This window comes from Petaurus breviceps, unplaced genomic scaffold, assembly GCF_028583685.1.
Source record: "Petaurus breviceps papuanus isolate PSGF00001 unplaced genomic scaffold, PetGlider_PUasm1.0 558, whole genome shotgun sequence".
NCBI classification, from domain to species: Eukaryota; Metazoa; Chordata; class Mammalia; order Diprotodontia; family Petauridae; genus Petaurus; species Petaurus breviceps.
The window spans coordinates 4,324,165-4,349,378 of record NW_027186376.1 but is presented as its reverse complement, the minus strand read 5'-3'; the positions used below and the strand labels follow the sequence as shown (position 1 = coordinate 4,349,378).

The 25,214-nt window shown below is 57.5% G+C and overlaps 4 protein-coding genes across 5 annotated transcripts in view; 1 reads left to right on the top strand and 3 right to left on the bottom strand.

Moving 5' to 3' along the window:
• The window catches only part of LMF2 (lipase maturation factor 2), a 7,445-nt gene extending 4,152 nt beyond the window's left edge, over positions 1 to 3,293 (bottom strand). The window contains exons 1-5 of one of the 2 annotated variants that reach the window (XM_069102925.1): positions 3,105 to 3,293; positions 2,440 to 2,693; positions 2,140 to 2,168; positions 1,507 to 1,703; positions 1,134 to 1,312 (exon numbers count right to left, since the gene is read on the bottom strand). In XM_069102925.1, the coding sequence (XP_068959026.1) occupies positions 1,134 to 1,312; positions 1,507 to 1,703; positions 2,140 to 2,168; positions 2,440 to 2,693; positions 3,105 to 3,198 (753 nt within the window). In that variant the 5' untranslated portion in view covers positions 3,199 to 3,293. Of the gene's footprint in view, positions 1 to 1,133; positions 1,313 to 1,506; positions 1,704 to 2,139; positions 2,169 to 2,439; positions 2,739 to 3,104 lie in introns of both variants that reach the window. The other variant, XM_069102926.1, reaches the window with a different exon arrangement.
• A 361-nt stretch (positions 3,294 to 3,654) lies between these two features.
• Positions 3,655 to 12,662, top strand: NCAPH2 (non-SMC condensin II complex subunit H2). The gene is made up of 20 exons (XM_069102921.1): positions 3,655 to 3,911; positions 6,475 to 6,576; positions 7,155 to 7,210; positions 7,493 to 7,577; positions 7,672 to 7,740; positions 7,886 to 7,965; positions 8,071 to 8,204; positions 8,902 to 8,997; positions 9,287 to 9,393; positions 9,946 to 10,017; positions 10,218 to 10,287; positions 10,546 to 10,653; positions 10,769 to 10,822; positions 10,944 to 11,014; positions 11,241 to 11,337; positions 11,428 to 11,484; positions 11,569 to 11,621; positions 11,710 to 11,811; positions 11,900 to 12,049; positions 12,148 to 12,662. Exons 1-20 carry the CDS (start codon positions 3,804 to 3,806, stop codon positions 12,286 to 12,288), a joined length of 1,812 nt encoding a protein of 603 aa, XP_068959022.1. The 5' UTR covers positions 3,655 to 3,803; the 3' UTR covers positions 12,289 to 12,662.
• SCO2 (synthesis of cytochrome C oxidase 2) lies at positions 12,566 to 14,608 on the bottom strand. Its single transcript, XM_069102924.1, is given in 5 exon segments — positions 12,566 to 13,469; positions 13,910 to 13,918; positions 13,988 to 14,033; positions 14,036 to 14,411; positions 14,413 to 14,608. Coding segments are annotated over 5 exon segments (1,338 nt in total). The 5' UTR covers positions 14,575 to 14,608; the 3' UTR covers positions 12,566 to 12,724.
• A 375-nt stretch (positions 14,609 to 14,983) lies between these two features.
• On the bottom strand, positions 14,984 to 22,386 carry TYMP (thymidine phosphorylase). Its single transcript, XM_069102922.1, has 11 exons — positions 21,993 to 22,386; positions 21,675 to 21,714; positions 21,434 to 21,568; positions 21,099 to 21,301; positions 20,638 to 20,736; positions 20,317 to 20,446; positions 20,074 to 20,192; positions 18,008 to 18,170; positions 17,687 to 17,917; positions 17,399 to 17,539; positions 14,984 to 15,151 (listed from the first exon to the last, which is right to left on the bottom strand). Exons 2-11 carry the CDS (start codon positions 21,700 to 21,702, stop codon positions 14,997 to 14,999), a joined length of 1,404 nt encoding a protein of 467 aa, XP_068959023.1. The 5' UTR covers positions 21,703 to 21,714; positions 21,993 to 22,386; the 3' UTR covers positions 14,984 to 14,996.
• Between the last annotated feature and the right edge of the window lie 2,828 nt (positions 22,387 to 25,214).

The following is a 25,214-nucleotide window of genomic DNA, read 5'->3' as shown; positions in this document are numbered from 1 at the left end:
GGGAAGGGGAGTGTGGGGGAGAAGGGGAGGGGAGGGCAGTAGGGAGGAGAGGGGAAAGGGAGGGCAGTGTGGGGGAAGGGGAGAAGGGAAGAGTGAGGAGGAATGGGGAGGAGAGAGGGAGGGAGGGAAGGGATGGGGGAGGGAGCAGACTGGAGAGGGCGTTCCCAGGCTTCCTTCCCCAGGGGCCTCTCAGATCTGCTCCCCACCCCAAGGTCAAGCAGAGTGGGCCTCCACAGCTGTACCACATGGCCATCCAGGCAGCCCTTTCGCCCACTGGGGCCAAGCCCCCCTCCAGGCCATCAGCACTCCTCCCCCCACCACAGGGGACCATCCTCAGCTCCTTCCACTGACCCTGGGTTCTCTCCCTGCCACTGCTCTCCCACGTCTCCAAGTCCTCTCTAAGCTGAAGCTGCCAGAGTCAAATCCAACAGCTCTGAACGACTCTGGCTGCCACAGAAGACTGTTAAAAGTGTTGCAAGCTTGTGGTCCACTGAAAACCCCAGATCTTTTCCCAATGAACTCTCTGGCCATGCCTCCCCCATCTTAGATTCATGAGGCTGATTTTTGTCAGGCTTTTCATGCAAGACTTGACACATGTCAAGCTAATGACAGTTATCTCCATAGACTTGGTTCAAAGTTGTGGCACGTGAGATCTCTGAATCCTGGCCAGTGCCCAGTGAGTTAGCTGGGCTTCCCAGTTCTGTTAGCTGAAAACTGAATGAGCATTTCAGGCACACCTTTATTCAGGCCGCTGGTGACAATGTGACCCATCCTTTCTTGCCTTGCAATCATTCTCGCCCCCAGGGAGTGGAGGGCTGGCCTGGAGGCCGGTGAGATGCAGGTAGCCCCTTCAGACTCTTCTCCTCAGAAAAGCCCTCCCCTAGCTCCCTCCTCACTTTGGGGCTCTTTTGTCTCCACCAGCCTGTACACATTTGGGCCAAACTGAATGTCCCCCTCCTTTGAGAACATAAGCTCCCTGAGGGCAGCAATAGGGTTACTTCTCATTTCTGCAGCACAAGGCCTTTAATTCATACTGGGTGAGTGGAAAGCTGGGGGAGAAAGGTGGGGGCTGGTCCCGTCCACTCCAGGCCCCACTCTGCTCTAAGTGCCAAAGGGCCCTCTGCCCAGCCTACCTGGGAATAAAAGGCAGCAAGGCGAAGCCGGCGGATGGGGGCAAAGAACAAGATGGGCACGGCGATCTCAATGAGGAAGGTGGCCACCACACTGAGCTTGTGAAGCCAGACAGGCAGGTGGTGGGCATACCAGGCGGCAGGCGTAGGCAGACACTGTGTCTCATAGTGGTAGGTCAGGGCTGGGGGAGGGAGAGCTGGGGCTAAGCAAGGTTACACTGGACAGGGAGGAGGGCCAGGGCCCCTCAGGCCGGGATAGATGCTGGTGTGGGAGGATAGTGGGGCTAGGGCACAGGAGAGGTCAGGCCCTCTGATGCCAGGGTGTCAGGGCACAATGGGGGGCTCAGGGTCCCTTAAGGAGACATGGCTGGGTCACCTGTAAGCCCCCACCAAGTAGGGCAGCGGCTGGTGAGCTTGACCACTCCCGAGGCAAACATAAGGCGAAAGAGGAGCCACCGGACCAGCCAGAAGGAGACATCTGCGTGTGGTGGGGCTCCTGTCTCCTTGCCCCAAGGGGGCCACAAAGGGGCTACCAGCACCGCCAGGAAGCCCGTCTCCAGCAACAAGGAGTCCCTGGAGGGGCCGGGGATGCCTATCACTGCAAGGGCCACTAGGAACCAGGCCATAGCCCACCCCTCTGCTCTCCCATCTGGAAAGAACCCCACTTGTGGCCCTAGCCCAGGGTCTCAGGGTACATGGCCAGTCTAGGCTACCAGCAGCTTGAGTCCTCAGTGGAAAAACAAGGCCCAATCTTCTGGCACCAGCACCCCACAGAAGCCCTGGTTCCCATATCTGGCCCCCTCCATCAGGCAAGGAGGTCCCAGCTCCTAGTCTGTCCTCCTTCCTTCACTGACCACCATGTCCTTGGGGCTAAGGAATTCCCCATCTGCTGCAGCCTCCAAGGACCTTCTGTTGTTAGTCCAGGGGCTGCTGGGCCATGACCCTCTCCAGGACACAAAACCTCCCGGAACCCTTGGATAGAAGGGCATGGTCAGGACTGGTCACTTACCACTGGAAGTACAAGAACACCTGGCCCACCTGCAGGAAGACAGAAAGGTCTGCAGGGTGGTCAGGGCTCCTTTCCCTCCACTCCCCAAAGGGCTTTTTGGTAGGGGGTAGGGCAAGGGTCTCCCCTAGGGCACGGGGAAGAAGCAGGAGAGGCTTTCCTATTATGTGTTTCCCGGGAAGGGAAGGGAAGGGGAGGGGAGGGAAGCAAGATCCCAGGCCTGCGGAGTCTGGAGAGCAGGGCAGGAAGTGGCCAGTGCTTCCCTCCGGAGCAGGAGGGTGGAGGGGCAGGGGCCCTTCTCACCTGGTAGAGAGAGAGGTAGAGACCCCAGAGCAGCAGGTAGAGCAGGCTGTGGCGCAAGGAGGGCACCAGCAGGGCCCCCAGGCTGCACAGCGTCCCCGCCAGGCTCAGCACCTCCATGCCTTGCTCGGTGTCCAGCCCCAGGCGCGGGGACAGCCAGAGCAGTGTGGGGACCTCCCACAGCTGCTGCCACAGACCCTTCCCCAGGGGCCGCAGCATCTTTCGGGCAGGCAGGATCCCGTCGCGTCCATACAACCCTGGGGGGAAGGCTGGTCAGCAGGGGAGAGTCCTCGTGGCAGGGCCTGGAGGAGGGGGCAGGACCGCGCCCAGCCGCGCCCCCGGGAGAGAAGAACGGGAGCCGTCCGGGGAAGGACGCCAAGGGCAAGGGGCAAGTCCCTGCAGGGGGTCCCGGGGGGCAGGTCCCTGCAGGGGGTCCCACGGGCAGGGGGCACGTCCCAGCAGGGGGTCCCAGCAGGTTCCCGTCTGTGGGAGGCTTCTGCAGGGGCAGATGGGCAGCAGGCAGGGAGGGGAGGAGGTTCCGGGGGTAAAAGGAGAGGCTGCCGGCGGGGGGTCCTCAGGAGAGGGATCCGGGGGGAAGGTGGGGGAGGGGGGATTCTAGGGGGAGGGTCGCGAAGAGGGGAGGGTCCCCGGGGGTCCCGCGGCCTCACCAGGGATCTGCGCGTAGAGCGAGGCGAAGGCGAACATGAAGGCAGCCGCCACGCCCTGCAGGAACAGGCGCCGGGGCTGTCGCGAGCCCGCCATGGCGGGACCGTCCGGTCCGAGGCTGGGAGGGCAGGGGCTGCCAAGACACGTCGGCCCGCCCGCAGCGGACCCCGCCCCTCTCCTGGACCTCGCCTCCTAGGTACGTCAAGGACTCCTGGCTCCGCCCCCTGAGGCTGTTCCGAGGGCTAAGGAAGCTAGTGCCCTCCCCCTCGCTTCGGGCCCGCCCTTTCAGTTACGCCACCACACCCGCCCCTCCCCGGCCTCTCACTAGTTCAAGTCCCGCCCCGCAGGTTGGCTTCAGGCCGCGTCCCCGCCCTTTCCCGGGGTCAAAGCTCCGCCTCAGTCCGACGCCCCGCCCGAGGAGGAGCCTCCCTCCCCAAAGTGGAGGCTCCTTCTCCTTGGTCTCCGCCCCCTAGGCGGAGGAGCCGCCAACGCCCCGCCCACCAGACCCGCCCCCTCCTTCCTACGCGGCCGATTGGCTTCGATCCTAATGACGTCGCGGACGTGCGCCAGGCACCGCCTTTTATCATCACGGAGTGTTCTGAGCGGGGAAACGAAAAAATGGCGCCAGACCGAGCGCTCTGTGCTGTGGTCTGAGCAGAAAGCCGAGCCGGGGGGCGGAAGCCCCGGCAGCCTGCTCATCCATGGAGGACGTCGAGAGCCGCTTCGCTCACCTACTGCAGCCCATTCGCGACCTCACCAAGAACTGGGAGGTGGATGTGGCGGCGCAGCTGGACGAATACCTGGAGGAGGTGAAGGCGGGGGCGCGGGCAGGATGACATCATGGCGGGTTGGGAGGGTGACATCATTGAGGGCCCTGGAGGGCCTGGGCAGTGACGTCACTTAAAGCCTGGAAGGGACTGGGGGGGGGGTCTCGGGGGTCTCGAGCGAGACCAGCCCTTGGTTGGAGTGGAGCGAGGCGCTACGCAGTGTATATTACCTTGTGTATTACATGATATCTACAAAGGAGGCGGGACTTAGGAGCCATGACAGGGAGCCTCTTGGAGGGACTGCAGGTGGCGGGGGCTTGAGCGGAGAGATCAGGCCTGAATTAGAGTGGCGCGGCGGCGCTCATTGCTCAGGCACCCATTGTGTGCCTCGCCCTGCACAGAGAGCTGGGGTCCCTGCCTTCTGGGAGTTGGCGGTCCGCGGGGGGGTTAACCCCTGTAATATGCAGCCGCCGCTGGCGGTGCGGTGGTCCTCGGCGCTCGGTGTGGCATACGCAGTGTACATTACCTTCTGTATTACATAATATCTGTAAGGGAGGCGGGACTTAAGAGCCAAGACACGGAGCCTCCTGTTGGAGGGACAGCCGGGGGAGGAAGACTGGGCAGGTGGCGGCGCTTGGAACGCCAAGCCGCTTCCAAGCCGCGCATTCGCCATTTGCTCCCGGAGGCAGTGGCGTTAACTGAGTGTGCGTGTGTGGGGGAGGGTCGGATCTGCCTGGGCTTCAGGAAAATCAGTTTGGTGACTACTGGAGTGGGGACAGACTGGAGGCGGGCAGGACCCGCATCCTTTAGGCAGTGAGTTTATTAAGCATCGAATAGATGCCAGGCACTGAGGATAGAAAGAAATGGGGGAAAATAACATTCAAGAAGCTCACGTCCATAGCGGGGGGGGGGGGGGGGGGGAACACAGCAGGTGAATAACTAGGTCTTTCCACAGTACATAGAGAGGAGATGAAAGGTCACCTCCCCTTCCCACTGGGTCATCCCTGGGGGATTCCCCTAAGGAACCAGGAACAAACCCCTGCGGAAGGTGGAGGCCAGGAGTCAGAGGGAAGGAGAGGACATGAGGCCCGGGGAGTTCAGAACTAGGAAATGGCACAGTCATTTCACACACAGGCCTCCAATCCCTAGTTTTCGCTTTCCAGGATTTAGTGGCCCTTGATGTGACTTGGAAGCAGGAGGAGCCCAATTCGAATCCACCCTCAGACATTTAGGAGTTGTGGGACCCTAAGCAAGTCCCTCCTCAGTTTCTTCATCTGTTAATTGGGGATGATGATAGCACTTGCCTCCCACAGTTGTGAGGGTCGAAGGGGCTAAGACATGTAAGGAGTTTGTTGGCTTGAAGGGCCAGATGTGATGAGCCAAGATTTCAGTGAACAGAAGTGACATGGGAGGGTAGGTGTTTCAGGAGCCCCAGTAACCAGTGTCCCCGGAAAGCAGTCTGGAATGAATTCACGGACTCCAGCATTCTCTAAGTCAAGGTGGTAAAGATTCATTCTTAAGCTTTACAGTGGGAGAGAGTTCTTAGGGAACCTGCAACCTTAAAGGGGTAAAGTTTTTATAGGATAATCTTTAATAGAACCTGTGCCAATTATGCTAATTAGGTGAGTCAGGGCGGGATTAGGGAGGAGTGCACTTTTATTCTCTGCCGTGCAGGTGTATTGCCCAGAATTCACTGGGAAAATAGCATGAGGTGGGGCTGCCTGGTTTTAGCCTTGAAACTGTCACTAAGTCAGCTAGTGGTCAGGGCTGACTGGGAAAACGCAGGTGGTCCCCATCATTGTCCTGTTAGACAAGATAGATGTTAGGAATAAACTTATGTTCCAAGGTAACAAGGGATACAGGATGTGTATGATGAGCTAGGGAGTATACATATGACTGAGTCCGGGATGTACGCAATAGGTATGGCTCCGTATCCAGCGGCTGTATTCAGTACACGGGAGGGTCAGACTACTAAACTCTCTAAGTGCAGCTGGCCGCTGGATCCAGAAGAGAGGGCATGCTGCCATTGAGCCAGAGAGAAACTGCCCGAGACAGGGTTTTGAGGCTAGGGAGAAATGTGATTTTACAGACTGAGGTTCAAACTCAGGCACCCAAGCACCCCATCAGTAGGAGACAGACTTTAAAAAGTGAGGGTTTGGGCCCCGTGATTTTGGTTTGCTAGACAGTTACCGCTCACGGGATCATCCTTGGTTGTGCTCTGGCGCGTGTGTTAGTCAGTAAAGAACATCAGTCTTTTAAAAACAAACCAAGAAGTCCAAGATGCAGATCTCAGAGGCTGAGCGTAGATAGTTGCCCTTATGTGCTCAGGTCAGGGTGAGCTCGGCTGACCAGGACAGTGGGAGAGCTTGTGGTGTGAGTGAGCACTGAGCCAGCTGGTGCAGGAGGTGCCAGGCTTCAGAAGCCCCTCTGGGAGAGCACTAAAAATCTCCTCAGCCTGGGCAGGATGTGGGCAGGAGATGGGGTGAAGGGGTGTTCCTGGTGGTAGGAACAAGGTGAGCAAAGGCCTGGAGGTAGGATTGAACATGGTGGGATAGGGCCCTGCTCACTTTTCATTTTTCTGTGTCCCCTCTCATATTTTCTAAAGCTGGACCAGATCTGCATTTCTTTTGATGAAGGCAAAACCACCATGAACTTCATTGAGGCTGCATTGCTGATCCAGGGGTCTGCCTGTGTCTATAGTAAGAAGGTGAGCCATTGGCCAGGGACAGTCCGACTACCCCACTCCCCTCAGCATGGCTAGGAGTGGCATTCCAGGGGATCGAGTCCTTGGGAGGAACGGCAAGCTCCCTCTGTTCTCGGGGGCTGGCCTGTAGACCTTGCTCACGTGGGGTTCTTGGCACCTTCTGGGCCCTTTCTGGGTTCTGGTTGCATTAGTCCTTGCTGTGACGGCAGACAGGAGGGTCCCTGCTTATTCACTGAGGCCTCTCACAGAGGGCTTCCCAAGCTTCCCTCCTTCACTGGAGTCTCTCTGAGGGTGGCAGCCCCAGGCAGGCACATGTTCTTGTTTGGAGTCAGCTCATCCTGTGATGGCTCCAGCCCCTCATCCTTGGCCCACTGTACCCCCAGCTCAGTCATCTCACTGCTCATGAGTTCTCACAAGCTTGCCCGCCCTCTCTTGGGGTCCACGTGGTGCTCGATAGCTGGGGTCCCCAAGGCGGAGAAGTATCCCACATTCTCAGACCCATGTGTGCATTCCTCATGCTGGCTGGGCCCTGGCACACCGGGCATTGGCCCCTCTCCTCACCCTGTGTCTCTCATTGGCAGGTGGAGTACCTCTACTCGCTGGTCTACCAGGCTCTGGATTTCATCTCAGGCAAAAAGTAAGGGTGGGAGGGAACAGGGTCAAGTAGGGGCACCTGGAAGAGCCATATTGGGCCCCTTGTGCACAGCACAAGCCCCTACTGCTCCTTCTCTGCTCTGCCTCACACCCAGAATGGCCTCCCCCTTGGGATTTGTTAGCAATAAGAAAACAGCAAACCCGTGAGGACAGGAGGGAATGCCCAGAAGCTGGGGGGCCTGGGCCTGGGGCCCAACTGGCATACCCCGGGAGCTTCCTCAGACAAATCTCTGACACCAATCCCCATTTGCCTTGTCTCCCCCAGGCGGAACAAACAGGCCACATCTGTGCAGCCTGATGGTCAGAGTGTTGAGAGCAGACAAAGAACTCACTCAGAGCCCGTGGAGGAGGTGAGGCTTCCTGGAGCCTGGCCGGGCGCAGATCTGTGGGGGTCTTCCCAGGTCCCTGCAGGCCCTGCCACCTGTCACCTCTGTCTCCTCACAGTTTCTGTCCCTTGATGATCTCCCAGACTCACGGGCAAACATAGACCTGAGGAATGACCAGTCTCCCCATGTACGTGGCGCCTTCTCCTCCCTGACCTCCCTGGCTCTTTTGAGCTGCCAGAGATCCTGGGTGCAGTGGTGGCGGGAAGTGGGGAGAGGGGGCCTTGGGAGGTGGCCTCATTCTGCATTCAGCATCTCTCTGTGCCCCTTGACAGGCAGTGCCTGTCATTCCCTTGGTGCCCATGGCCCTGGTGCCCCCTGACGACGAGGAGAAGAAAAGCTGCCCACTCTATAGGTACAGGTGATCCTCGCCCCCAGCCCCCAGTCCCCTTTCCTGTCCCTTGTGCACCTGTGGCCTGCCCCCGGCCTCTCCTCAGAGCTTGGTGGTTTGTCAGCACAGCCGCCGAGGGGAGGTCCTGGCCAGCCGCAAGGACTTCAGAATGAACACCTCCCACCCACACCCCAGCGGGGCCTTCCTGCTGGAGCCAGGAGGCCTGTCCCCAATGGAGCAGATGCTGCTGAGGACCCAACAAGGTGAGAGGGTCAAGAGCCCGAAGGAGACGGGAGGGTGCGGGCCCAGCTCTGCACTGCCAGAACCCTGGAGGGTCAGAGTCCAGGGCGTAATCATGCTCTCCACCCAGCATTTATTAAGCACCCACCGAGTCCCATATACTCTGCTGGGTGCCAGGGATCCCTCAAAGGGCAGAAACAGTCCCTAGAGGAGGGACCAGGGAGCAGTTTCTACTCAGAGGTGAGTGAACACCAGGCCGGCTGGCCACAAGGAGGTGGCTGGCGCCCTGCTGGAATTCCAGGTGAAAGTGAGGAGGGTGGGCATGTTGGTCATGTGGCCAGCCCAGGCCAAGGCCCAGAGAGGGTGGCTGCACCGGCTTCCGGGGAGCCTCCTGGAGCGCCATCAGCCTGGGAGATAGACTGAGCTGTACCTGCCAAGCTCCGCCCCCACAGGAGAGGCGCTTGACCAGGGAGCATGGTCTGACCTGATGAACACCTGGGAGGTCAGCCTGGAACGAGGTCACTGGGCCTCTACACTTGCCCGACCTGGGCAGGGGTGCTGGCCTCTCCCCAGATGGCATCCAGCTTCCTCCAGTGGCCACATCTTGAAAGCCCCTTTCTCCTGGGATGAGCTCCTAGCCGCAGAGACCAACTTGACAAAGGGTTAAGGAGGGGGGTGGGCATGCCAGGCACTGTGCTCTTCTCATTCTGCCCTTCACAGATGCCAGGAGACCTGAAGAGATACCCATGGACGTCTCTGAGTGCATGTCCCCTGCTCCAGTGTTCAACTTGTCCCAGGAGGAAGACGAGAGGCTAGGTGTGAGCTGAGGCTTAAGAGGGAAAAGTGGTGGGCCCTCCCTTCTGCTAGAGCATGACCTGGCTCCCAGCACTCCTTGCGCCCAGACCTGGCCCTTGCAGCCTCAGTCCCCTTCCCTCCATTTTAAATGGAGGCTAATCAAAATTCAGTTTTACTTTGAGGATTCTTGAGAGGGCCTGGCGGCCCTTGCTCCCTGAGCACCTTGGAGAGCTCCCAGGGCCTGCAGGGGGCCACTGTCCAGGCAGCCCCAGACAGTCTGGCCTCATCCTTTCCTTCCACCCTCCTCTAGAAGTGGCACTACCCGAAGGTGAGGAGGAGGTGGGAGGAAACCTGGTTCTTGACCCAGAAGCCCCTGAGGCCTCTCCAGAGCCCCCACAGCAGGAAGCCCAGCAGCAGGTAGGGGGGTCATCTCAGCTGGGGCCCTGGGGAGGGCAGGGAAGGGACTGCTCTGTGACCAGGTCTCTGTTTCTTCACCTGTAAAATGGACACTGTGCTGCCTAGTGAGCTTACTTCATAGACTTCTGGGAATAATGGCTCTAAAGGGCTTTGCAACATCAGTGATTACTTCCATGCTTCCTAGATCAGTCAGAGGCACGTGGGCCCTTTGGGGATCCTGGGGCCTCAGAGCTGTGGGCAGATGGATTACAGGAGAGTGAATCTGGGGAGTGTTGCAGGGCTGAGCTTCCCTGGACTTTTCAGGACATTTTAGCCTCAGTTCCAAGAGGAAAGATGGAAAACACATGAAGCAGAGTGTAATCCCAGGCCCTGCCCTGGCTCAGTTCAGCTCATAGGCAGGCTGCAGGGATCCCGGCTGTCACTCTTGGGCTCTGGGCCGAGTCCAGAGGAGCTGGTCTTGTAAAATCCTCTGCTGGTTTCCTCCAGCCTTTGGGGGGTGGGTGCTGGAACAGTGAGGGAGGATGGGCAGCTGGACTCCACTGTCCCTCCTAGGGTGCCCTGGAACCAAGGTGCATGCTCCAGGACGGAACCCCAGCCACTACCCCCCACTCATCATGTCACCAGGTGAGAAGCTGGGACTGAGGGGGTGAGGGGAGGGGGGAGGGGGCCCTCTCAGAGTTCTCTGGCTCTAACCAGCTCCTTTCTTGGGCCATCCTGGTGGGCAGAACTCTCACATTCCTCCCCTGTGAGGAAGGTGGCCCAGCATTTGGCCTTTCCGGGGCTCCCAAGTGGTCCTTGCTTAGTGCCTGTATCATGTGCTGCAGGAACCCCCAAATCCTTGGCAGAGCCTGGACCCCTTTGACTCCCTGGAGGGCGGCAAGCCCTTCAAGAAAGGTAATAAGTCATGAAGGATGGAGGTGGGCACTACAGTGGGAGCTGCCTGCGGAGCCAAGGGAATCCGACATGGAGCGCTGGGAAGATGCTGGCTTTGGAGCGCATCCCCAGGACGGGCTGCGGCTGTGGCCTGTCCCTTCCCCAGGGAAGCTGGGCCTGGGAGGACCCACAGCTCTTTTCCGTGCCCCTCCTTCTTGGGTGGCTGTTTCATCCCTGGGGCCAGGTCCCCATTGTCTGACTTCTGTCTCTGTCTCTCAGGTAGTCCTTACTCTCTGCCACAGCATTTGGAGGAACCCAAGTCTGGCAAACGCAAAAGGAAGACCTCTTCCAGACTCCAGGGGTTTCATGAGTGGTACCTGGCTGCTTGTGAGTCAAGTCCTGGGTGGGTGGAGGCCCCCTAAAGGGCAGGGGATGAAAGGCTAACAGGTCTGAGCTCCTGGGATGCTTTTGTGACTAGCTGATCATTGACCTCATTCTTCAGATAGTGGCTGTGGTAGCTCCCAGAAATCTCGGCACAGAGGCCCCACATTTGCAGGTGAGGCTGCAGAAGGGTCTGGCCCCTGTGGGTAGGGGGAGGGCCCAGGCTCAGGGAGCCATGGGGGTCTTGGCTGCCCTCTGGGACTAGAACCAAGGGCCCTGGCAATCTCTCTGTGCAGACCTGGAAGCCCTCTACTGGAAGCATGTCAAGGAGCAGGCGAATGCCCTTCAGAAGCTGCGGAGGGGAGAGGTGAGGGCAGTGGGCTCCTGCTAGAGGTGCTGGGGCCCAGAGGCCAAGGCCGCTGTTAGACCCCTTCAGTCCATCCCTCTCCAGGAAGGCTGTGCTTCTAGGCCTTCTGCCCAGAGCAGGTGTTAGTGGCACTGGCAGAATGGCTGGGAGCCGTCCCCGTGCCTATTGTGAGCAGGGCAGCAGGGCTCAGACCCCAGCTAGCTGAGCGTGCCCTGCCTCTGTCCAGGGAGCAGAGCAGGAGCTGCCCAAGGCCCAGGAAGGACTGTGGGCCCTGGAAGAGGAGCGAACAGAGGAAGCCCCGGAGCAAGAAGGAGGAGAAGGAGGTAAGCCCTGGGGCCCCGGCTGTGCTCTGGCAGCCTGGCAGGGAGGGGGCTCTGGGGCTGGTCTAGACTCCTTTGTCCCACTTCCCTCAGACAGCTTCCTGGAGCTTGAGGATGCAGAGCCAGCTGAGCAGCTGGAGGGCGTTTCAGGTAGGCCTGGGACAGGGAAGCTTGGCTCACCTGGGGCTGCCGGGGAGGGAGGAGCTAACTCATGGCCCTCATTCCTTCCCCCAGAGCCAGAGGCCATTGCTCCGCTGAGCTACGAGGACCTGGTCCAGAAAAATGTGGTAGGTTCTGCTGGGGAGCCAGGCTGAGGGGTCAGCAGGGTGGGGCACCGGGCACACCGACGTCCTGAGCCCTCTTGTCTTCTCTCAGGAATTATTTATTGCCAACTCTCAGAAGTATGCACATGAGACAGAGCTATCCCAGCGCATCCGGGACTGGGAGGACACCATTGGGCCCCTGCTCCAGGAACAGGTGAGGGCGCCCCCGGGGCCTGCAGCCCCCTCGGCCACTGGTGGGTGGCAGAGGCAGGTAGCAGTCAGCCTTGGCTCCCTCCTTCTAGGAGGAGCACGTCCCTTTTGACATCCACAATTATGGGGACCAAGTGGTGGCCAGTTTTCAGCAGCTCAATGAGTGGTGTCCCTTTGCGGATCTGGTGGCTGGCAAGCCTGCTTTCGAGGTCTGCCGCTCTATGCTGGCCTCCCTGCAGCTGGTGAGTGGGGGAGGAAGGGGGCGCTGGGGGGGGGGAGGGGGGGGGCAGCAGAACCCAAGGCAAGAAGCTTGTTCCCACCCTTCCCTTCCTCCCACCAGGCCAACGACTGCACTGTGGAGATTACCCAGAAGCCAGGGCTGGCCGAGGCTGTGGACACCATGTCCCTGAGGCTTCTCACCCGGCAGCGTGCCCATGACCGCTTCCAGACATACATAGCCCCCTCCATGGCCCTGCCCTGATGTGGGGGGCAGCTGCTTGATCGTGTGTTTGTGTGACTGAGCTCCCCCTTATAGATGTTCTATTTTCCATGTTTTCTCCAAAATTTGGTCCCTGCCCTCCCTCAGCAACCCTGAAGCAGGGGTGGCTTTGCCTCCTGGCAGGTGCCAGAGGACTTGGGGCCACGCCCTTCCTCACCCCTTGACCAGAGCCCGTGGCCCCAGAGGGCAGTGTGGCCGCTCCCCCCGCCCCCATTCCAGGCACCTCAGCCCTTGTCCAGACCGGTATTTGTCCTTCCCGTTTGTTGTGTTTGTATAATGTATCCCTTTATTTCCCACTCCCATGGTGAACACTGTGTAGAGCATCACAGAATAAATGTATCTGGTCAACCAGAGAATAGGGTGCGGGCCCCTGCCTGTGGGAGCGGGGTGGCCGGCGGGGCCTGCCGGGCAGGGGCCCTCAGGCCAGCAGGCTGCGGAAGGCGGCCATGTGGCGCCGCACGCTCTCCGTGATCTGCTCCTCCGTCTTGCTGCGGCCATAGTAGTCCGTGAAGAGCCCGTCGGGGTTCAGCAGGTAGATGATGATGGAGTGGTCCACGATGTAGTCCTGATCGTCGTCCCGCGGCCCCGCGCTGTAGTAGACCCGGTAGGCACGGCCCGCCTGGCTCACCTGCTCGGGGGTGCCCGTCAGCCCCAGCAGCCGCGGGTGGAACTCGCGCACGTAGCGCCCCACGGCGGCCACGTCGTCGCGCTCGGGGTCCACGGTGATGAAGAGGGGCTGCACGGGCGGCAGCCCCGGCTCGGCGTCCAGCCTGCGCACCACTCCGGCCAGCTTCTCCAGCTCCTCGGGGCAGATGTCCGGGCAGTGCGTGAAGCCGAAGTACAGTAGCACCCACTGGCCCGCGAAGTCGGCCTTGCGCCGAGGCCGGCCCGTGTGGTCCACCAGGTGGAAGTCGCCTTGGCCCACGGCCGCGCTGCGTAGGGCCTCCATCCGCCGCTGCTGCCGCCGCCGCTCCTTCTCCGAGCGGGCTGACAGCCACGCCAGGCCCAGCCCGGTCCCGAAGAGCCCGGTCACCAGCAGGCGGGTGCGCAGACCAGGGCCCCGGCCCCCGGCCCCCTGCGGCCCGGAGTAGGGCCGGGCTGCCCCGCGCAGCTGGGCCAGGGCTAAGCACCAGGGGCCCGGAGCCCGGAGGGGCCACATCTCACTGCAGGGGACCTGGAACACAAAGTCGGGGCAGAGGGGTGAGGGGAAGGGATGAGACTGTGGGACGGAGTGGGGATGGAGGGGCAGAGGGGGGAGGGGATGGAGGGACAGTGGGGGGATGAGGGAGGGGGCCGTGGAGGGGAGCCCTTCTGAGCCCGGTGATGGTGAGAGGGGGGCCCCCAAGGCCTTGTGGTCGCCGCCTTCGGCCTCGCGGGACCCCCTCCCTCCACGGTGGCTGAATGCAGGGGCCCCGCCTAGGGAAGCACTTTGCCCGGGCTATGCCCCCCCACCCCCGCCCTCGGGTCCTGCTGGGGTCATTTCCCTGGTTTCTCCCCTCTAGCACTGTGCTTGGTACACAGTAGGCACTTAATCAGAGCTGTTTGACCCCTAGAATCTGACCTTGGGACCTGGCCTTGGGGTGGAAGTTTGGTAGGACCCCACCTCCCCAGGCTAGTTCCGCCCCCCGCCCCGCACGCAAGGGGAGGGGGGGGAGGGAAGGGAAGGGGCGCATGCGCTCACCTCTCCCACACCGTTTCTGCGGGCCCGCCAGCCCTGAGTCCGGAAGTTCTTTGTGGTCTCGCGAGACGAAGTCACGCGGGATCAGGTCCGGAAGTTTGGTTGGATGAGAGTCCGAGTCGAGCTCAGCCGGCACCTGACGAAACCACCTCGGACTGGAGGCCAAAGAGCCTGCGCAGCGCGTGGGGCGGGGCCAGCGGGCGAAAGATCGTGGGGCGTGGTGCCCCGCCCCCCTCGCGAGGCTTCGGCTGATGGTTCTGCGCATGAGCACTGCCGGAGCTTCGTCCAAGCGCACGAGCGCCCCCTGCTGCCCACGCGGCGTGCTGAGCTTGAGTGGGCAGGAATAAAGCATCCCAGCTCCCAATTCGGCAGCCCCCATCCCCATTTTGCAGATAAGGAAACTGAGGCCGAAGGCTGTGAGATGACTTGGCCCTGGGTGATTCCCCGCGTCTGAGGCAGGATTTGAACTCAGGCCTCCCAACTGTGCCCGTTACTATATGCATGTGGACTCCCATTTTCTTGGCAGCAAGCTGCACGTCCCCCTCCTCAGTGCCTCCCCGGGCTGGGCTGAAGGGGTGGAGGCGCTTCATCGAAGCTCCCCGAACGCCCCTGAACTTGGGGCTGGCAGTGACGTCACCGCTCTGCCCACGTGGGATTCCCTTGCTTGCGGGGCCGTGCAGGCTATGCGGGCCGTGCAGGCTATGCGGGGCGCAGAGAGACGACCGCGGGGCCGTGCAGGCTATGCGGGGCTGTGCAGGCTATGCGGGGCGCAGAGAGACGACCGCGGGGCCTAGCCCCAGGAGCACGCAGAGTTCGTGCCGAAACGAGCAGTTTATTCCCGGGGAGAAGACCCCCAAGCAAGGGGCCCGGGTCGCAGCGGCAGCAGGGAAGGAGCCCTGGACAGACCCCCGGGCGTGGCACGCCTACTGGGCAAAGGGACCGAGCCGCGGACCCAGGGGGCCCGTGGAAGGAGAGTGGGGAGCCGGACTGGGGCGGGCCTCTAGGGAGCGGCTCAGCCCCTCATGGAGGGGGGCAGGATGAGCTCCCGAAGGTAGGGGTCTGGCGCGAAGGGCTCCGTGCTGGACAGCCTCAAGGCCCCCTGCAGCTTCTGGCGCTGGCTCGGACTCAGGCCTGGGCTCCTGTGGTGGATGCGAATCCAGGGTGTGCCTGGGCAGGTAAGGGAGGTAGAGCGGTCAGCCCGAGCCGCAGGATACGGATACCTGCACTGACAGCCCCTGCCCTCCAGGAGCTTACAGCACACAGAAAGGGACGAACAAAAAGGGGTGGGGGAGGTGCCCACTGAGGGACCCCAGACCCAGGACCTGGGGAAGATTCGGAGACGTAAAACAGGATGTCGGTGCCCGCTCAGACCAGCAGGCTCCCTCTCTCCCCCTCCCTGGGGCAGGAATTGGAGCCCAGTCCCTGGTGGTCCAACCACCTCCCCTCCAGCCTCTTTGGCCTCTGATCCTTCCTCTCCATTTGCTGCAATGGGGCTCAGACCTCCCTCGACCTACAAGCCATACCCGCCCCTGCCTTCTGGCGCCTCCATCAGCTGCCGGCGCCCCTACTTCCACCCCACACTCCCCTGGGGCTGCCCTATCAAACCTGTGCCTGTTTCAGGTCTCACCTTTCTAGGGCCCCCTAGCCCTCTCTACCGCTGGTCCTGGTGGCCAGCCCTCTGGGGCACCACGGTGACCCTTAGCAAGTTACTTGCCCATTTTTTTGTGGGTTCTGGGGAATCGAAATACTTTGCTCCCTGTCTCAAAGGACTGGGAATCCTTAAAGCACAGGAGACCTGGGAGTTTTCTTCTTCTTTTTTGTCCTTGGGCTTCAGAGATGGTTTTCTTCCTGCCTCCCTGACCCCTCAGCCCTTGCCAAGCCGCTTCAGGCAGGCACCTGTCCATCAGGCTTCATCCTTGACTATTTCTTTACTCTCTCCACTTATTCCCCCCACCCATCAAAGACCCCCTCAGTGCAGATGCCTCTGAAGGCTGAATCTCCAGTCCTGGCCTCACTCTGGAGCCCCCAGGCCAGCATCTTCCCCCACTCAACCCACCAGCCCCCTCTGACACTGATCTCATCCACTCCAAGGGTGTCTTGTCTGCTTGTGGTCCTGCCAGTCACCCCCTCCCTTACCAACAGTTCCTTTGTGGTGACAGCCTGGCACTCCCCCTGCGCCCTCTGCTTGGTGTGCTCTCTCTTCATATCTTTTAAAAGCCTAGCCATCACAAAGACCATCTCACCCCCAGGCTGGCCTGACTCCCAGAACTGGACAAGAGGTCACACATCCTTCATAGCTCTATTGATGTCTCAACCCTCCCCTCCTCTACTGGGAGCTCCTGAGACTGAGCCTGTCTTCTCTCAGCCTGGACTCTCCCCCACTGCCCAGTGCAGGGCACTTGTATGCAGTAGGCACTTAATATGTGAGTGTCAAATTTAACTAGCTCAGAGTTCTGTTCTGAGGATTGTTTATAAAAGCCAAGGAAGGCAGGGAAAGACCCCGAAAAGGAGACAGAATCTGGGGACTGGGTGGGAGGACAAAGAAGGGGCAGCCAAGCCTAGTTACAACCCAGAGGGTTTTGGGAGAGGGTGTGGTCATAAGGAGGGGGATCCTGGATCCTTCCTGAGGGGGAAGAGAGGCTTCTTTGTACTGAGCTCGACACCAGGCTTGAACAAGCACTGGGGCCAGCAGCTTCATGGAAAGCACAGTCTGTCACAGGACCCACAGGGACAGAAGGAAAGCATGACCCCTTGGGACTCAGTGGGGAGAAGGGTCAGCATCACAGGCCAGGAACTGAGGAAGGGCACCAGGTTGGCCAGGAATCAGCAACTGGGGTGAAGATTGTAAAAGGAATGGGGGAGCCAAGTAGGATGTCTGTCGATCCCCCTGGGCCTCAGTTTCCTCATCTGAAAAATGAGGTTGGGCTACCTGGGTTCTGAGGTCTCGAGTGAGATTCCCAGGATCCCCATGACTGAGGGTGGTCAGAGTGGGGCAGGGCTGGGCCATGACAGGATGGTCAGGGTGGGGCAGGGCTGGGCCATGACTGAGGGTGGTCAGGGTGGGGCAGGGCTGGAGGGAGGACAGATGAGAGGGACCCTGAGGAGGTTGCTGAGCAGTGGGGACCACAGGGAAGGTCTGAGAGAGTCTGGGGCCAGAAGTGGTTTGGCCCAGATAGCGTGTGCCAAGTATCTGACCCCTGAATTGTACCGGGTGGTCGTAGAAAGCTTGCTTTCCTGCTCGTGACTCATGGGCTCTGCCTTTCCTGCAGTGTGAATGCTCAGAAGGGGGGTGGTAGGGCCACATCTAGGCACTGAGTGATCCTGTGTGCCCTGTCTCCCTCCCCCAACCTGGGGGGGGGCCAGGTCTCCCGCAGGAACCCCCTCCTCTCCCCCCACCCCCGCCAGGGGTCTCACCTGCGCTGACTCTTTGTCCTATGCTCACCAGCAGCTCCAGCCCCACATCGTGGTGGAGGGGCTCTCCAGCTTTGTTCCGGCCAGCCCCTAGCTCATGGAGAACCTGGGCCAGGGGTAGTGCCTGAATCTTCCCCACGGTGCCTAAGGAAGGGAGTTCTAGGGTGTGTGTGGAAGAAGCAAAGGCAGTGATGGGGGGGGGGGGGGGGGTGTGATGGGGCATGTGTGTGCTTGTCATGGATGACCTCCAGGGGGCAGGCATGAGCCAGATCTTGATACTGGGATTCTCACCCTCTGAAGCTGTTCTCAGCTCCTCCTTGGTGGGGGCTGTGGGGAGCAGGCTTTGGCGCTGGGCAGGAGATCCTGAGCACAGGGCTTGGGCCAGGGTAGGGGCAACCCCCTGGGCCTCCAGCATGGCCTGGAACCGGCCCAAGGCAGAGCCATCGTCCAGTGTGGCTCCCACCTGGGCTGCCCCCTGGGCCAAGGTTGGGGCTTGTCCATTCAACCACAGCAGGAATCCTCCTGGGGATGGGGGTTAGGCAGGGCCAGTGACTAGGGGGGACAGAGAGAGCCCTTCCCTCTCCCCTGTTCCCTCCCTCTCCCAAGACACACCTAACTGGGTGATGAGGTCCCGTAAGTCCGGGGGACCGCCTCCCTCCAGGCATCGTAAGGCCTCCTCTACTTCGAGCCCATGGCCCACACAGCAGCCCAGAGGGCTGTCCATAGCGGTCAGTGCAGCTGCCACCCGGATCCCCAAGCGGGCCCCTACTCCCACCTGGAGAGACCCACTTCAGGTTCACTGCCTGGGCTGACAGCACCTGCCCAGTGCTTAACAATGTTCCTGGAGACAGGGCCACCATCTGCCTATTCTGAGCCCTCACTTCTTCCCACACCATCTTCTCAGCCACCCAGGCTAGAGACCCCCTCATCACATCAGACTCTCTCTCTCCTTTATTTGCCACATTCAATTAACCATTAAGTCCTACTGACTTACTTCCAGAAATCTGTCCTTTCCTTACCCCTCCCTTTTTTCCCCTCTTTCTCTCCCCCCTCCCCTCCCCTCCCCCCCCTCTCTCCCCCTTCCTCTCCCCTCTCCTCTCCCTCCCCTCCCCTCTCCTCCCCTCCTTCCCACACCCATTAGAGTCACACCTACAGCAGGTCTCCGTGCCTCCTCTCCCCCTATACCCTGCACATAAGGCTAACCTTAAGACACATCTCACTTCATGTCACTTAGTGCCTCGGTCTCCTTTCTCTAACAATTGGCCAATCAACAAACACTTATTAAGGTGCCTACTGTGCACCAGGTTGGAGACACCAAGGAATATGTTTTTTTTCCCCCACTTCATGACTTTTCTCTTTCTTAATTAATGCCTTAAAAAAACAAAGCAAGCTCATGCTGTTGCTTCCCCAGGTAGTGACTGAACACCTGGTCTGAAACTGGCCTCAGAAGCCCTGCGATTCCTGCTGTCGCAGCCCCTGGTGGATGCACAGCATAGGGTTTGAGTCTGGGAAGGCTGGTCCATGGCAGCACATTTATTAGGTGCCAGCTGTGTGCAGTGCTCCCTCCTCCTTTAGATTCAGCCTGTGGCTCTAACTTCTGCTTGTCCTGAGCTTGGAAAACTTGGAAGTTCAAGAGACACTCAGACTTCATCGGTTTCTGAGCCACTGATGTCCTCTCGAGAGAATTTGCCACAGTTTAGCCATCTGAGTTCCTGCCCACAGCCCCAGATTCCTTTGGGTATGAATGAGTGGGGGGTGAGAGATCTTCCCAGGCTCCTTCATGTGAGACTTGAGGCAGTTTCCATTTTGCTTCTAGATTGTGACCAGCATGTTTAGGTCTCCCTGTGACCTGTGACCTTACCACCAATCTCAATCTATCTCTCTGCAGCACTTGTAGCTAATCACCCACTGCCTGTTACCTTAGGTAGTGAGCTCCCTGTCATTGGAAGTATTCAAGCAATGGGTGCCTAGCCCCTTGTTGAGAGATGTTGTAGAGGAGATCCTAGTTCATCTACTGGTTGGCACAGGTCTGCCAAGGTTCCCTCCCCTGACTCCAGGTACATCCTGGATCCTCACTCCACTGCTTTTCCACCTGGCATTCAAGGCCTTCCACACTGCTTCCAAGATATCTTTCTAGCCCCATCTGCCACTGTTGCCCTTCATTCCTTCTGTCTTTGCCCTTCCTGACTCTTTTCCTCTTTGGTGCCCCCCTCATAGTCCCACCCTGGGAATGCCCTTCCCTCTGCCATTGTCTGTCAAAGTCCTACCCATCTGATGCTGAATGTTGAGAGGGGGTGGAAGAGAAGGAGGGGAAGGGGGAAAGGAGAGAGGGGAAGGGGAAAGGAATGAAGAAGAGGGGAATGGGGCAGAGGGAAGAGAAGGGGAGAAGGAAGGGGGAGACGGAGTGGGGGGGAGAAGGGAAGGAGGGGTGGAGAATGGAAGGGGGACGAGAAGGGGGAAGGGGGAAGGATTCGCTCTCTCACCCATAGATGGCTTTTATTGCTTGAGCTAGCAGTTATGAAGTTACTAATAATAAGTTACAAAAACTCTGACTTCCAAAGCCCACCTCTCCTAGACCCTGATCTTTGGCCTCCGAAGTGTTGAGAGGGGGAGGAAAGGATCTGCAGGGGTGCAATGAACATTTGTGGGATGAAGGAGCGTCTGCTAAACTCACTCACCAGGGCCTGGGCCAGTTCTCTGGCTCTTTCTTGACTTGGGAAAATGGCTGCTTCCCCAAATTTCACATCCACCACCAGGGTCGAGAGTTGCTCCACAGCCTTCTTACTGAGGATAGAGGCTAGAGGGGACAGAGGGGGGCACTTTTGCTAGACCCAGGGATCCCTGCAGGAGTCTGGCTGGTGGGACTAATGGTTAGGCTGCTCCTAACCAAGGCCAGAGTGCTGGGGGTGGGAGCAGCTCACCTGTGATGAGGGGGAGGCTGTCCACTGTGGCAGTCACATCCCGAATGGCATAAAGGACTCCATCTGCAGGGACCAGCTCCTGACTCTGCCCCACGATGCAGCAGCCTGCACGCTCCAGCAGCTCCTGCATCTAACCTCCCAGTCAGGGAAGATCCCCATGAGGGACCGCAGGACCCCAAACACCCATGCCCCATCCATCAATGGCCCCCAGTGGTTTTGAACCAATGGTTTCTCCCATCAGTCATTTGACCTCCAGTTGAGTGTCCCACCCGTTACTGACTGTTCAGGAGGTTTCCCGGGTCAGGGTCCTTTGTCCAATACCTGCTCTGGACTTTGTACCACTGAGAAGCCTGGAATGGCTTCCAGCTTATCCAACGTGCCTCCGGTGTGCCCAAGTCCCCGACCACTGATCATTGGCACCTGCGTGGATGAGACCCCAGCCCCAGCCCACCGCCAAGGCTTGAAATCTCCCTGACCTCCCTCCTCCAGACTTCAGCTCTCCTCCTTGGTCTGTGACTTGAAGGAAGTGTGTGATTGTGTGCTCAGCCCTGCGGCTTCTCAATCAGTCCACCCCCAACAATTCAGGTCCCAGCCCTGAGGCAGCTCAGCCTGCCTTGAAAGTATAGTGTCTGCCTGATCCAGTGGATCTGAACTGGAGTTCTGAGTGGTTTAAGTGGACAGTGAGGAGAAGGACCCATGTTTCTATCTTTCCCTCTCCCAGCCACCCCAGAGGGAGCTTGTACCCACTCCTTCAGCCCCCAGGGACGGGGCAGGGGGCTGACCTTGCAGCCGCAGGCGGCCAGAGCAGGGGCCAAGACCAGGCTGACTTTGTCCCCCACTCCCCCTGTCGAGTGCTTGTCCACCATTAGCTGGCCCCAGGCCTTGGGCCACTGAAGCTGCTGCCCAGACTCAGCCAGTGCTCGGGTCAGAATCTCTGTCTCACCCAGGTCCATGCCTTGCAGTCGGATAGCCATCAGCATGGCTCCTGTGGGCACAGGGAGAACCCAAGAAGGCAATAGATTCTGGGCGAGGGACTGGGGAGGTTGGGGTCCTGGGAAGGGCTGGGGTAATGTCCCTGGGTCTTGGGGCAGCAGGGTCAGGGGTGTATGTGTGCTACCTATCTGTGCCTCCTGCACTGTGCCCTCTGTCACTCCTTGAACAAAGCTCCGTATCTCTGCCTCCTCCAGGCGATCCCCATCTCGCTTCTTCTTAATCAGCTCTGGGATGGATCTAGGCTTCTGGATACTGGAATCTGGGAGAGCACAGAGGAGACACCCCATGGCCTAGGTTAGGGAGTCCCAGGAGGGGCCATGGCAGACACAAGCCCCACTCACCGATGATCTCTAAGACCCTCTCACCTGGTCCTGTCCGGTCTGTCGCTGCCATCCTTGGGTACTGCTAGGAGGCAAAGTGGAAGGCGTAGCCCCGCCGTCAGTCTTTCTTCCTTCTTTGTCTCCTCCCATCACCAGCTCACTCCTTTTCCCTTGCTACCTAGCCCCTTTTACCTTCTACCCCCTCCAACTGTGGTTCCTTGTGTCCTCCCTAGGTCCCTGACTTGGCCACTGTCTCCTGATCAGTCTTTGAGTGGCTCTCCCCTCCCCCTCTCAGTCTCTAATTCTCTCCTTATCTCTAGTTTCCATCCCTGTCTCAGTCTGTTTCTACCTCCTCCCACTTACCTTCTTCTCCCTTTCTTTTCAGTGCCTTTGCCTTTCTCTAGTCACTGCTTCGGGCTCAGTGGGGATAACAGAGGGGAAGTGCCCTAGTGCCCTGGACCAATCCTGGCGCCTGGCTTGTGGATAAAAGTAGGAAGTGTTCCAGATTCTCAGAACTGGGAGGGGCCTCAGAGACCTTTGCTTACACCCCTCACTTTCTCCAGGAAGCCTTCCTTGCTAGCCTTGGAACTTGACATTGAACTTCCTAAATTTTTGGTGAAATTCCCAGATGGACGGTCCAGCAGGGAGCTCGAAAAAGTATCTGAGCAGGAATTCTTTCTTCAATAATTATTGCCTTTATGTCTTGGTTTTGTCCCCTGACTTCTCGTGGAGGTTGAGCAATGGACTGACTGTGTCTGTTGGCAGAGGACTAGCCAAGCCCAGGAAGCCACTGACAAGGCAATTTAAAAAATTCATTAATTCATTGAATAGATGGTCATTTAAACTCTTATGATATACAAAGAACCCTGTGCTCAGTTGAGGGCAGGGATATGCTGTTAAATGTTTAACAACCAGCAGGGGAAATAAATGCTTTTTCTCTAAGGAAAAAAAAAGTCCTCATATCATACTTTAAAAAAGAGTGTTATTTTATTTTTCTCAATTACACGTAAAAATGATTTTTAATATTCATTTTAAAAATAATATTTGAGTTTCAAATTCCCTACCCCCCTTTCCCCACCTTGAGAAGGCAAGCAAATTGATATGAGTTATATACATGTGTAGTCACGCAAAGCATATTTCCATATTAGCCATGTTGCAAAAAAGAACACAGACCAGAAAAAGAAAATAGAAACAAAGAAAAAGAAAGTTTAAAAAGTATGCTTTGATCTGTATTTAGACCCCATCAGTTCTTTCTCTGGAGGTGTATTGCATTTTTCTCATAAGTCCTTCTGAATTGTCTCAAATCATTGAGAATAGCTGAGTCAATCAGTTAATCATAGTATGTACAATATTGCTATTACTGTATATACTGTTCTGGTGCTTTTCACTTCACTTTGCATCAGTTCATGTAAGTCTTTTCAGGGTTTTCTGAGAGCAACACACTAACATTCCATCACAATCATATACCACAATTTGTTCAGCCATTCCCCAATGGATGGGCATCCCCTCAATTTCCAATATTTTGCCACCACAAAAAGAACTGCCATAAACCATATCACAATTTCATGTTTCATGTGAATTACTAACATTTTCTCAATCATTTTCTTTAGTCTAGGTGATCAACAAAGCAATGAAGCAAGCCTTCATTTGTAGCATTTACTGATTTCTGAGTTGTTAAGTGTTCATACTGAAAATTTCACAATCAGAGGCTTTAGCAGGATCCAGGCTGGCTCTGGGGGGGAAGGGGGGGGGGAAAGTCCAATTTACCCAATACCACTCCTTCCTTCCTGGAGCTCACAGGTCAGTAGCAGAATGAGGCACAAAGCCAAAGCACTAAAAAGCACAATGTCATTTAGTCCTTTGTCCCTGTCAGCACTGGAACGTAGAAATGAAGCCACACTGCTTTGAACCAGAGCCCCAGGTACTGGGCTAGTTCTAGATGGCCCCCACAAGCTGAGGGGTTTGGGCTTTAACTCAGAGAAACCAAAAGAGCTGGGTGCCCCACCCAACCTAGAGCCTGAGCCTAGTCACCAAATGAAAACACCAGCCATGATTCAGACAAGGAAAAAAACCAGGGTTAGTAGAATTCCTTTGAGGGATGATTCCTTTGTCAGTATTAGGTACAATCTGTGACCCTATGAGCCTGGGCTACACTCCCAGGCATCTATTAGTCACTCAAGCTACTTCTGTCTGCAGGTCCCTTCTCTTCCTGCTCGTCTGGGGCTAATTTACCTGCCAGCATCCCCTGATCATATCAGCTTTGTAAGAAACAATCGTCTTGGGGCGGCCAGGTAGCACAGTGAGTAAGAGCACCGGCTCCAGTGTTGAGAAGACCCTGGAGATCGAATCCCAGGCTCAGACACTTAGCACCCACCCAGAATCACCTGGCCGTGTAACCTTGAGCAAGTTACTTAACCCCAATTGCTTAGGGGCGGCCAGGTGGCTCAGCGAGTAAGAGCACCGGCTCCAGTGTCGGGATGACCTGGATCAAATCTGGGTTCAGATACTCAGCACCACACCCAGAAATAACTGGCCGTGTAACCTTGAGCAAGTTACTTAACCCCAATTGCTTAAAAAAAAAAAAAGAAACAATCTTCTTACCAAGAACTCCACATAGCCATTAAGAAATTCAGAAAAAATAAAAGTTTTAGTTCAACTTTCTTGCTAATGGGTGAGCTGACTGGCACCCCCTTGTGGTAAAAGGGTAACCTAACAGGCACACTTGTTCTAGACAAATACACAGTTTTTATCCCTATCCCAATTCACATTTCCTTGCCCTGTTCCCCATTGGCTGGGTATTTCAGGGTTCACAGCCTATCCAAAAACACCTAAATCCACCCCCCACCACCACATGTGGGTCTCTGACCCTGATTACAATTCTCATTCTTACATTTCAGAACCCACCCTCCCCCACCCACTTCATCCTCTTTCTCTTTGTACTTTGTGGTAAAAGAATGACAAGCCATACTTTTAATCTTAACTCAGGTTGTCTGCATCACTCAGATTTTATGATCTCCATAGCTTGAGAAAGGAATTTTCTCAATTGATAAGAGAGTTGAACTTGGGATACCTGTGTCTCCTTGACTATTAACATAAAAAAAAGGTCCCTCATCCTTAAAGGAGAGCTTTTGACACAGGAAAAGGTATTCACTAAGTTTACCCTGAGAACTGAGTTACATCCCCCACCACATTTTCAAACAGTTTGTTTAGAGACTTTCTGACAAGTATGACTCCTTAGGTTTCACAAATTTCTGTGGAAACAAAAGTTCAATCATCTCTTACAGCTTTGAAGCCTTCAACAGTTCTCTACTGCCTTCTGTGGCGGCAAGCACCCCGGCGTCCTCAGGGTTTGCTGCTACCACAGGTTCTTGGATTTGCTTTGTTAAAGGAAAGCAACTCAAAATGGGTTAACAAGCTTATTTAATCAGTCAGACATATATCGCTTACCTTGTTCAGGGGAAAAGGTCAGCACCCCGAACTTCAAAGTATACAGGCAGAATTATCAAGACAGAAACAGATCAAGTAGACAGATTTCCAAACTGTCCAACCATTACATCCATACCCAGTCAACATCTGGGTTTCCAC